At 46.1% G+C, this 13,148-nt stretch overlaps 1 protein-coding gene across 1 annotated transcript in view; it reads left to right on the forward strand.

Moving 5' to 3' along the window:
- Positions 1–13,148, forward strand: part of LOC124035476 (histidine decarboxylase-like) — a 23,445-nt gene continuing 10,297 nt past the window's right edge. The window contains exons 1-9 of the mRNA XM_046348930.1: positions 1–115; positions 2,111–2,289; positions 3,925–4,038; positions 4,580–4,702; positions 8,007–8,150; positions 8,571–8,714; positions 9,663–9,729; positions 10,078–10,240; positions 12,209–12,299. Coding sequence (XP_046204886.1) covers positions 88–115; positions 2,111–2,289; positions 3,925–4,038; positions 4,580–4,702; positions 8,007–8,150; positions 8,571–8,714; positions 9,663–9,729; positions 10,078–10,240; positions 12,209–12,299 — 1,053 coding nt within the window. The 5' untranslated portion in view covers positions 1–87. The remainder of the gene's footprint in view (positions 116–2,110; positions 2,290–3,924; positions 4,039–4,579; positions 4,703–8,006; positions 8,151–8,570; positions 8,715–9,662; positions 9,730–10,077; positions 10,241–12,208; positions 12,300–13,148) is intronic.

Consider the following 13,148-nt stretch of genomic DNA (forward strand, 5'->3'; position numbering starts at 1 on the left):
ATATGGCTGTACCTCTGTCTCTTAACTAAACAACACCACTAACACACTACTGTACACCTCTCAGCTGACAACTCTGTTGTTACAAGGATGCAGGCAGAGGAATACAATCGCAGAGGTAAGCTGGGCTTCTTCTCTATATAGTGCTGAGTAAAGCTAAAACCACGTATTTAGATTGTAGATAGTTATTGTAGGTAGTTATTGTAAGTATTGTAGGTAGTTATTGTAGGTAGTTATTCTAGGTAGTTATTGTAGGTAGTTATTCTAGGTACCGGTAGGTATTTTTGGTTATTGTAGGTATTGTAGGTATTTATTGTAGGTATTTATTTTATTTTAGTAGGTATTTTAGGTAGTTATTGTAGGTAGTTATTGTAGGTAGATAGATGGTTGGTGTTGTAGGTAGATAGATGGTTGGTGTTGTAGGTAGGTAGATGGTTGGTATTGTAGGTAGGTAGATGGTTGGTGTTGTAGGTAGGTAGATGGTTGGTGTTGTAGGTAGGTAGATGGTTGGTGTTGTAGGTAGGTAGATGGTTGGTGTTGTAGGTAGATAGATGGTTGGTGTTGTAGGTAGGTAGATGGTTGGTGTTGTAGGTAGGTAGATAGATGGTTGGTGTTGTAGGTAGGTAGATAGATGGTTGGTGTTGTAGGTAGATAGATGGTTGGTAGTAGGTAGATAGATGGTTGGTGTTAGATAGGTAGATAGATGATGTTGGTATTGTAGGTAGATTGATGGTTGGTATTGTAGGTAGATTGATGGTTGCTATTGTAGGTAGGTAGATGGTTGGTATTGTAGGTAGATTGATGGTTGGTATTGTAGGTAGATTGATGGTTGGTATTGTAGGTAGATTGATGGTTGGTATTGTAGGTAGATTGATGGTTGGTATTGTAAGTAGATTGATGGTTGGTATTGTAGGCAGGTAGATGGTTGGTGTTGTAGGTAGATAGATGGTTGGTGTTGTAGGTAGGTAGATAGATGGTTGGTGTTGTAGGTAGATAGATGGTTGGTATTGTAGGTAGATAGATGGTTGGTATTGTAGGTAGATTGATGGTTGGTATTGTAGGTAGATAGATGGTTGGTATTGTAGGTAGATTGATGGTTGGTATTGTAGGTAGATTGATGGTTGCTATTGTAGGTAGGTAGATGGTTGGTATTGTAGGTAGATTGATGGTTGGTATTGTAGGTAGATTGATGGTTGGTATTGTAGGTAGATTGATGGTTGGTATTGTAGGTAGATTGATGGTTGGTATTGTAAGTAGATTGATGGTTGGTATTGTAGGCAGGTAGATGGTTGGTGTTGTAGGTAGATAGATGGTTGGTATTGTAGGTACGTAGATGGGGACAATAAAAGGCCACTCTAAAATAGGCAGTTTTGTCATACTGTACAACGCAATGCCACAGATGTGTCAGGTTTTGAGGGAGCGTGCAAATGGCATGCAGACTACAGGAATGTACACCAGAGCGATTGCCAGAGAATTGAATGTTCATTTCTCTACCATAAGCCGCCTCCAACAATGTTTTAGAGAATTCGGCAGTACGTCCAATCGGTCTCGTTAACCACGCCAGCCCAGGACCCCCACATCCGGCTTCTTCACCTGTAGGATCGTCTGAGACCAGCCACCCAGACAGCTGATGAAACTGTAATAAAGCTCTTTTGTGGGGGAAAAAAATATTCTGATTGGCTGGGCCTGGTTTCCCAGTAGATGGACCTGGCTCCCAAATGGGTGGACCGACGTCTCCCTGGTCCACCCATGGCTGCGCCCCTGTCATGTGAAATCCATAGATTTGGGCCTAATGAATTTATTTAAATGAACTGATTTCCTTTGGGGAAAAAGTCCTTATATGAACTGTAACTCAACTGTAAAATCATTGACATTTTTTGCATGTTGCGTTTATATATGTGCTCAGTATAATATGCTATCTCATATTGTGTAATCTGTCTGTTGTTTTGTTATACCCTGAAGAAGACCAAAACACAGTGATTTTAATCCTCTTACATCTATTTCTATAGATCTCAAAGTGTGGTTGAACATTGTTTGTGATTGATATCCTATATAATATAATATGCTATCTAATATCGTGTAATCTGACTGTTGTGTGTTGTCCGTCGTCCAGGTAAAGAGATGGTGGATTACATCACTAGGTACCTGACCACCATCAGAGAGAGGAAGGTGACGCCAGGCCCAGAGGTGAAGCCTGGCTATATGAGAGAGCTGCTGCCAGACAGCGCCCCCACTGACCCGGAGGACTGGGACTGTATCTTCGGGGACATAGAGAAGGTCATCATGCCTGGGGTACGTTATGTTCACACATTATATACTCAGCAAAAAAAAAGAAACGTGCCTTTTTCAGGACCCGTCTTTCAAAGAGAATTCGTAAAAATCCAAATAATGTCACAGATCATTGTAAAGGGTTTAAACATGGTTTCCCATGCTTGTTCAATGAACCATAAACAATTAATGAACATGCTCCCGTCGAAGGGTTGTTAAGACACTAACAGCTTACAGACCGTAGGCAATTAATGTCACAGTTATGAAAACTTAGGACAGTAAAAAAGGCCTTTCTACTGACTCTGAAAAACACCAAAAGAATGATGCCCAGGGTCCCTGCTCATCTGCGTGAACATGCCTTAGGCATGCTGCAAGGAGGCATGAGGACTACAGAAGTGGCCAGGGCAATAAATTGCATTGTCCGTACTGTGAGACGCCTAAGACAGCGCTACAGGGAGACAGGACGGACAGCTGATTGTAGAGGATCGGTACATCCGAACATCACACGTGCGGGACAGGTACAGGATGGCAACAACAACTGCCCGAGTTACACCAGGAACACACAATCCCTCCATCAGTGCTCAGACTGTTCGCAATAGGCTGAGAGAGGCTGGACTGAGGGCTTGTAGGCCTGTTGTAAGGCAGGTCCTCACCAGACATCACCGGCAACAACGTGGCCTTTGGCGGTGGAGGGTCCGTCATGTAGCTCAGTTGGTAGAGCATGGCGCTTGTAACGCCAGGGTAGTGGGTTCAATTCCCGGGACCACCCATACGTACAATGTATGCACACATGACTGTAAGTCGCTTTGGATAAAAGCGTCTGCTAAATGGCATATTATTATTATTTTATCATCGGACTGAGCTGGTTGTCATTTCAGGAAATCTCAACGCTGTGCGTTACAGGGAAGACATCATCCTCCCTCATGTGGTACCCTTCCTGCAGTCTCATCCTGACATGACCCTCCAGCATGACAATGCCACCAGCCATACTGCTCGTTCTGTGCATGATTTCCTGCAAGACAGAAATGTCAGTGTTCTGCCATGGCCAGCGAAGAGCCCAGAACTCAATCCCATTGAGCACGTCTGGGACCTGTTGGATCGGAGGGTGAGGGCTAGGGCCATTCCCCCCCAGAAATGTCCGGGACCTTGCAGGTGCCTTGGTGGAAGAGTGGGGTACAGTCTCACAGCAGGAACTGGCTAATCTGGTGCAGTCCATGAGGAGATGCACTGCAGTACTTAATGCAGCTGGTGGCCACACCAGATACTGACTGTTACTTTTGACCCCCTTTGTTCATGGACACATTTTTCCATTTTTGTTAGTCACATGTCTGTGGAACTTGTTCAGTTTATGTCTCAGTTGTTGAATCTTGTTATGTTCATACAAATATGTACACATGTTAAGTTTGCTGAAAATAAACACAGTTGACAGTGACAGGACGTTTCTTTTCTTGCCGAGTGACTATGAGATGTTACCAGGACCATTGTGGATCAAACATCGATTGTTCACTGGAAGGATATTCTGTCCCCCAAAGTATCTTTCTGGCACTAATGAGTGTGTGTGTGTGTGTGTGTGTGTGTGTGTGTGTGTGTGTGTGTGTGTGTGTGTGTGTGTGTGTGTGTGTGTGTGTGTGTGTGTGTGTGTGTGTGTGCGCGTGTCAGGTGGTCCACTGGCAGAGCCCCTACATGCATGCGTACTATCCAGCCCTGACCTCCTGGCCCTCCATGTTAGGAGACATGTTGGCTGACGCCATCAACAACATCGGATTCACCTGGGTAACCATCTCACCACATCAAACCACATCAAACTTGACTTACACTTTGTGTGGAACTACACTAAATTCACTCACTTAATTATCCAACTCAACTTTTGGTTTAAAGACTCGAATATCATGTTTGTTTAAAAAAATATATATTTCCTGGCAAAACATTAACTGTGACATCAGGTTTGTGAGTTTTTTAAATCTATTAAGTTACTTTGGATACAATCATCTGCTACAGGAAACCCCTGCAGGAAATAATGACTATTTATTATAGAATAACTTGAATGAAATCCTATAGTAGTGTGATATTATAATTATAATGACTATTTATGATAGAATAACATGAAGGAAATCCTATAGTAGTGTGATATTATAATTATAATGACTATTTATGATAGAATAACATGAAGGAAATCCTATAGTAGTGTGATATTATAATTATAATGACTATTTATGATAGAATAACATGAAGGAAATCCTATAGTAGTGTGATATTATAATTGTAATGACTATTTATGATAGAATAACATGATGTTGTTGTATGTTGGGTCCAGGCCTCCAGCCCGGCGTGTACAGAGCTGGAGATGAACGTGATGGACTGGTTGTGTAAAGCTCTTGGTCTCCCCACCTTCTTCCTCCATCACCACCCAGAAAGCACCGGGGGAGGAATACTGCAGGTAGGATAGATACACCTGACCATACTCACCTTACAGTACCAACCAGACAGCACCGGGGAGGAATACTGCAGGTAGGATAGATACACCTGACCATACTCACCTTACAGTACCAACTAGACAGCACCAGGGAGGAATACTGCAGGTAGGATAGATACACCTGACCATACTCACCTTACAGTACCAACTAGACAGCACCAGGGGAGGAATACTGCAGGTAGGATAGATACACCTGACCATACTCACCTTACAGTACCAACCAGACAGCACCAGGGGAGGAATACTGCAGGTAGGATAGATACACCTGACCATACTCACCTTACAGTACCAACTAGACAGCACCAGGGGAGGAATACTGCAGGTAGGATAGATACACCTGACCATACTCACCTTACAGTACCAACTAGACAGCACCAGGGGAGGAATACTGCAGGTAGGATAGATACACCTGACCATACTCACCTTACAGTACCAACCAGACAGCACCAGGGGAGGAATACTGCAGGTAGGATAGATATACCTGACCATACTCACCTTACAGTACCAACTAGACAGCACCAGGGGAGGAATACTGCAGGTAGGATAGATACACCTGACCATACTCACCTTACAGTACCAACCAGACAGCACCAGGGGAGGAATACTGCAGGTAGGATAGATACACCTGACCATACTCACCTTACAGTACCAACCAGACAGCACCAGGGGAGGAATACTGCAGGTAGGATAGATACACCTGACCATACTCACCTTACAGTACCAACTAGACAGCACCAGGGGAGGAATACTGCAGGTAGGATAGATACACCTGACCATACTCACCTTACAGTACCAACTAGACAGCACCAGGGGAGGAATACTGCAGGTAGGATAGATACACCTGACCATACTCACCTTACAGTACCAACCAGACAGCACCAGGGGAGGAATACTGCAGGTAGGATAGATACACCTGACCATACTCACCTTACAGTACCAACTAGACAGCACCAGGGGAGGAATACTGCAGGTAGGATAGATACACCTGACCATACTCACCTTACAGTACCAACTAGACAGCACCAGGGGAGGAATACTGCAGGTAGGATAGATACACCTGACCATACTCACCTTACAGTACCAACTAGACAGCACCAGGGGAGGAATACTGCAGGTAGGATAGATATACCTGGGTATACCTGACCATACTCACCTTACAGTACCAACCAGACAGCACCAGGGGAGGAATACTGCAGGTAGGATAGATATACCTGGGTATACCTGACCATACTCACCTTACAGTACCAACCAGACAGCACCAGGGGAGGAATACTGCAGGTAGGATAGATACACCTGACCATACCTATACCATACTCACCTTACAGTACCAACTAGACAGCACCAGGGGAGGAATACTGCAGGTAGGATAGATACACCTGACCATACTCACCTTACAGTACCAACTAGACAGCACCAGGGGAGGAATACTGCAGGTAGGATAGATACACCTGACCATACTCACCTTACAGTACCAACTAGACAGCACCAGGGGAGGAATACTGCAGGTAGGATAGATACACCTGACCATACTCACCTTACAGTACCAACTAGACAGCACCAGGGGAGGAATACTGCAGGTAGGATAGATACACCTGACCATACTCACCTTACAGTACCAGGGGAGGAATACTGCAGGTAGGATAGATACACCTGACCATACCTATACCATACTCACCTTACAGTACCAACTAGACAGCACCAGGGGAGGAATACTGCAGGTAGGATAGATACACCTGACCATACTCACCTTACAGTACCAACTAGACAGCACCAGGGGAGGAATACTGCAGGTAGGATAGATACATACCATACCTAGATATACCATACTCACCTTACAGTACCAACTAGACAGCACCAGGGGAGGAATACTGCAGGTAGGATAGATACACCTGACCATACTCACCTTACAGTACCAACTAGACAGCACCAGGGGAGGAATACTGCAGGTAGGATAGATACACCTGACCATACTCACCTTACAGTACCAACTAGACAGCACCAGGGGAGGAATACTGCAGGTAGGATAGATACACCTGACCATACTCACCTTACAGTACCAACTAGACAGCACCAGGGGAGGAATACTGCAGGTAGGATAGATACACCTGACCATACTCACCTTACAGTACAACCAGCACCAGGGAGGAATACTGCAGGTAGGATAGATACACCTGACCATACTCACCTTACAGTACCAACTAGACAGCACCAGGGGAGGAATACTGCAGGTAGGATAGATACACCTGACCATACTCACCTTACAGTACCAACTAGACAGCACCAGGGGAGGAATACTGCAGGTAGGATAGATACACCTGACCATACTCACCTTACAGTACCAACCAGACAGCACCAGGGGAGGAATACTGCAGGTAGGATAGATACACCTGACCGTACCTGACCATACTCACCTTACAGTACCAACCAGACAGCACCAGGACAGCACCAGGGGAGGAATACTGCAGGTAGGATAGATACACCTGACCATACTCACCTTACAGTACCAACTAGACAGCACCAGGGGAGGAATACTGCAGGTAGGATAGATACACCTGACCATACTCACCTTACAGTACCAACCAGACAGCACCAGGGGAGGAATACTGCAGGTAGGATAGATACACCTGACCATACTCACCTTACAGTACCAACCAGACAGCACCAGGGGAGGAATACTGCAGGTAGGATAGATACACCTGACCATACTCACCTTACAGTACCAACCAGACAGCACCAGGGGAGGAATACTGCAGGTAGGATAGATACACCTGACCATACTCACCTTACAGTACCAACCAGACAGCACCAGGGGAGGAATACTGCAGGTAGGATAGATACACCTGACCATACTCACCTTACAGTACCAACTAGACAGCACCAGGGGAGTAATAGGCAGGTAGACATGTACCTGACTGTCTACTGGAGAGAGACATGTACTCTCACAGCACCACCTAGTGGTGAATGGGAATACCATTCTCTACACTCCTCTCAGAGAGCAGTAAATAAGAGCTCTCAGGTGTTTCAGTTCACATAAACGTAGTGCTTTTCTCTCTCCCTCCATCCCTCTTTGTCTCTCTCCCCTCTCCCTCCCTCCCCCTCCCTCCCCTTCCTTCCCTTCCTCCTCCTTCTTTGTCCCCCTCCCTCCTCTCCCTCCCCCACTCTCTCCCTCCATCCTCTCCCTTTCTCCTCTCTCTCCTTCCCTTCCCCCTGCCTCTTCCTCCCTCCCTCCCTCCCTCCCTCCCTCCTCTCCCTCCCTCCCTCCTCTCAGAGCACAGTGAGTGAGAGTAGTCTGGTAGCTCTGTTAGCTGCCAGGAAGGCCAGGATCCAACAGCTGAAGAGGACAGATCCAGCAGACAGAGACCTGGACGACTCAGTGGTCAACTCCAGACTGGTGGCCTACGCATCAGACCAGGTCAAGATGGGATGGGTTAGGGACCCACACACACACGCACATATGCAACGTTTGCAAACACACACACACACACACACACACACACACACACACACACACACACACACACACACACACACACACACACACACACACACACACACACACACACACACACACACACACACACACACACACACACACACAAATAGTGAGTTCTGCATAATGAGAGATTGTCTGTCTGCCCGTGTGTCCGTCCATCTGCCTGTCCGTGTGTCCGTCCATCTGCCTGTCTGTCCGTGTGTCCGTCCATCTGCCTGTCTGTCCGTGTGTCCGTCCATCTGCCTGTCTGTCCGTGTGTCTCTCCATCTGTCCGTCCGTCCGTCCGTCTGTCCGTCCGTGTGTCCGTCCGTGTGTCCGTCTCCTCTCTGCCTCTATCAGGCTCACTCCTCAGTGGAGAAGGCAGGTCTGATCTCCCTGGTGAAGATCAGGTTCCTCCCTCCAGACGACCACTTCTCCCTGAGAGGAGACACTCTGAAACAGGCCATTCAGGAGGACAGGAGGAGAGGACTGGTACCTGTCATGGTAGGTCATGGTAGGGTATATTAGGGGGTGGTAGGTCATGGTAGGGTATATTAGGGGGGGTGGTAGGTCATGGTAGGGTATATTAGGGGATGGTAGGTCATATTAGGGGGTGGTAGGTCATGATAGGGTATATTAGGGGTGGTAGGTCATGGTAGGGTATATTAGGGGGCGGTAGGTCATGATAGGGTATATTAGGGGGTGGTAGGTCATGGTAGGGTATATTAGGGGTGGTAGGTCATGGTAGGGTATATTAGGGGATGGTAGGTCATATTAGGGGGTGGTAGGTCATGGTAGGGTATATTAGGGGGCGGTAGGTCATGGTAGGGTATATTAGGTGGTGGTAGGTCATGGTAGGGTATATTAGGGGGTGGTAGGTCATGGTAGGGTATATTAGGTGGTGGTAGGTCATGGTAGGGTATATTAGGGGATGGTAGGTCATATTAGGGGTGGTAGGTCATGGTAGGGTATATTAGGGGGCGGTAGGTCATGGTAGGGTATATTAGGTGGTGGTAGGTCATGGTAGGGTATATTAGGGGTGGTAGGTCATGGTAGGGTATATTAGGTGGTGGTAGGTCATGGTAGGGTATATTAGGGGATGGTAGGTCATATTAGGGGGTGGTAGGTCATGGTAGGGTATATTAGGGGGCGGTAGGTCATGGTAGGGTATATAAGGGGGTGGTAGGGTATATTAGGGGGCGGTAGGTCATGGTACGGTATATTATGAGGCGGTAGGTCATTGTAGGGTATATTAGGGGATGGTAGGTCATTGTAGGGTATATTAGGGGGTGGTAGGTGGTGGTAGGGTATATTAGAGGGTGGTAGATTGTGGTAGGTCGTGGTAGGGTATATTAGGGGATGGTAGGTCATAGTAGATCATAAACAGTTGTAACCAAGGTCGTAACCAAGGTCGTAACCAAACCAAAGATCATGTTTGTTTGTTTGTTTCAGCTGTGTGCCACTCTGGGGACCACGGGGGTGTGTGCCTTCGACGACCTGTCAGAGCTGGGACCAGTGTGTACGTCTGTACCCCCCTACCTCCTCATTATCATACACACCTGTATCACACATAACATGTATGACATGTGACCTTTGTATGCCTTTGGAGAATCTCAGTGTCCTGGGTCCGTATTCATAAAGAGTCTCCGAGTAACAGCGCTGATCATGAATGGACGGGTTGCTCTGCCCCTGTGAGCCATTCCTGCTCGCACAAGCCAAGGTTCCCACAAGGCTACTTCATACTTACTCTGAGACGCTGGATGAATACAGATCAGGGTCGCAGGTTCAAGTTCCACTCGGACTCCCACCGCCCCCCCCCCAGATTCTCTGCAAAACGTGTTTGTATTCCTCCCCCTGCCTGGCCTAGGTGCAGAGGAAGGTCTGTGGCTGCATGTGGATGCAGCGTACGCAGGCTCAGCGTTTCTCTGTCCTGAGCTGAGAGGACCTCTGGGGGGTATAGAGTACGCTGACTCCTTCACGTTCAACCCCTCCAAATGGATGATGGTCCACTTCGACTGCACTGCCTTCTGGTGAGGGAGGGAGGGAGGGAGGAATGGGAGGGAGAGAGGGGAAGGGGAGGGAGGGAGAGAGGGAGAGAGGGAGAGAGGGAGAGAGGGAGAGAGAGAGAGAGAGAGGAAGGGGAGAAAGGAAGAGAGAGGGAGGAAGAAAGGGGAGGGAGAGAGGGGAAGGGAGGGAGGGAGGGAGAATGCAGAGGGGAGGGGAGGGAGGGATGGGAGGGAGAGAGAGAGGAAGGGGAGAAAGGAAGAGAGAGGGAGGAAGAGAGAGGAAGGGGAGGGAGAGAGAGAGGAAGGGGAGAAAGGAAGAGAGAGGGAGGAATGGGAGGGAGAGAGAATGCGGAGGGGGAGAGGAATGGAAGACCTGGTTGTCATCCTGTCCTGCAGTCTAATGACCAAAGCGCCCTCTAGTGGCCTCATGGGTGGAATATTAACAATGATTAAATTACCATTATTTCAGAAAGACAGACGGAAATCCTGTGATTCAATGTCAAACGGTTGTGTTCTATTCAGTCTTCTGTGATGTATATAAAGTGTAATATTGGGATACAAACTCCAAATGTAATACATTTCAACTCTGTATCTGACAGGTGTCTTCTGTTTTTAAACCCATAACCATGTGTGTGAAGTAGATTGGTTTATTAACACTACCAAGAAACGTTGTGTGATCCTGATTTAGCCCACTGCAGTAAATCGTTTTAAAAAGAGAGAGGGGGGGTAGAGAGGAGTTATGACGACCCTCGAGGGCTTTCCAGACACGAAGCGGCGGCGGCGTTGCCCATTCATTAAATCAAATCAAATCAAATGTTATTTGTCACATACACATGGTTAGCAGATGTTAATGCGAGTGTAGCGAAATGCTTGTGCTTCTAGTTCCGACAATGCAGTAATAACCAACGAGTAATCTAACTAACAATTCCAAAACTACTACCTCATACACACAAGTGTAAAGGGATAAAGAATATGTACATAAAGATATATGAATGAGTGATGGTACAGAGCGGCATAGGCAAGATGCAGTGGATGGTATCGAGTACAGTCTATACATATGAGATGAGTATGTAAACAAAGTGGCTAGTGATACATGTATTACATAAAGATGAAGATTATATAGATGATACATATGAGATATACAAAGTGGCATATACATATGAGATAGATGATAAGTATACACATATACATATGAGATGAGTAATGTAGAGTATGTAAACATTATATTAAGTAGCATTGTTTAAAGTGGCTAGTGATATCTTTTTACATCAATTCCCATTATTAAAGTGGTTGGAGTTGAGTCAGTGTGTTGGCAGCAGCCACTCAATGTTAGTGGTGGCTGTTTAACAGTCTGATGGCCTTGAGATAGAAGCTGTTCTTTATTGATTGGAACTAGACTCGTGCACGTGAAAGCCACTCAGCCAAGGCAGAGAAAATAGGACTGCTCTATTTGGGCTGCTCAGCCCCATGGCATCCTGTCTGGAAAGAGATATAGCTAATGGGCTAACTGCTCAGCCCCATGGCATCCTGTCTGGAAAGAATATAGTAACTGCTCTATATAGTAATGGCATCCTGTCTGGAAAGAGATATAGTAACTGCTCTATATGGGCTAACTCTGCTCAGCCCCATGGCAACTCCTGTCTGGAAAGAGATATAGTAACTGCTCTATATGGGCTAACTCTGCTCAGCCCCATGGCATCCTGTCTGGAAAGAGATATAGTAACTGCTCTATATGGGCTAACTCTGCTCAGCCCCATGGCATCCTGTCTGGAAAGAGATATAGTAACTGCTCTATATGGGCTAACTCTGCTCAGCCCCATGGCATCCTGTCTGGAAAGAGATATAGCAATGCAGGTGCTTCTACACCTGCATTGCTTGTTGTTTGGGGTTTTAGGCTGGGTTTCTGTACATCACTTTGAGATATCAGCTGATGTACGAAGGGCTATATAAATACATTTGATTTGACATGTTTTTCTACGGTGGTCCTAACAGGGTGAAGGACAAGGTCAAGCTCCAACAAACCTTCAGTGTCGACCCTGTCTACCTCAGACACGAAAACTCAGACCAAGCCACCGACTTCATGGTACAAACTACCTACATTTTTACTTTTTTAGTCATTTAGCAGACGCGCTTATCCAGAGCGACTTGCAGTAGTGAGTGCAGACATTTTCCTACTTTTTTTCGGACTGGTCCGCCGTGGGAATCGAACCCACAACCCTGGCGTTGCAAACTGAGCCACACTCTATACTAATCTACCAATTTGCAGACTGTATTTTTGACCATTACTTCACGGTACACACTACCTACCTTTTGTATACTCAATTTGTAAGTCGCTCTGGATAAGAGCGTCTGCTAAATGACTTAAATGTAAATGTGATAATCTCATCAACTCAGATTAGTCACTCCACCTAATTCTCATCCCATAAAATAATTGGCAACTTTGAATTGGATCAAATGAAGAAAGTAGTAGAGCACTACTGTAATCCTATTGTTTCTCACTGTGAGACCCGTGCAGAAAGAAGGGAGCATTCTAGAATGGTAGCCTCTCTTCTCTTTACTGATCAGTGTGCACCTTGTCAGGTTGTGTGTTTTGTTAGCTTCTACTGTAAAGATATTGAGATCTTGGATTTGCAATTATGTTTGAATATCCTCCGTGAGACATCTCACAATGGAGTCTGATGGTTGACTGGGTGGTACTGCTTCCCTCTGCAGTTTTATTGTGGGAATGAGCTGGTAGACACAACATATACTGAGTGTACAAAACATTAAGGACACCTGCTCTTTCCATAACATAGACTGTTTCTGTCCAGCACTTTGTGACATCGGCTGATGTAAAAAGGGCTTTATAAATACATTTGATGATCAACATTGTTGGTCCAACCTCTGCCTTTTAACACAGATCTAGGATCAGCAGTACCCAAATCCTAACATT

This window comes from Oncorhynchus gorbuscha, linkage group LG05, assembly GCF_021184085.1.
Source record: "Oncorhynchus gorbuscha isolate QuinsamMale2020 ecotype Even-year linkage group LG05, OgorEven_v1.0, whole genome shotgun sequence".
NCBI classification, from domain to species: domain Eukaryota; kingdom Metazoa; phylum Chordata; class Actinopteri; order Salmoniformes; family Salmonidae; genus Oncorhynchus; species Oncorhynchus gorbuscha.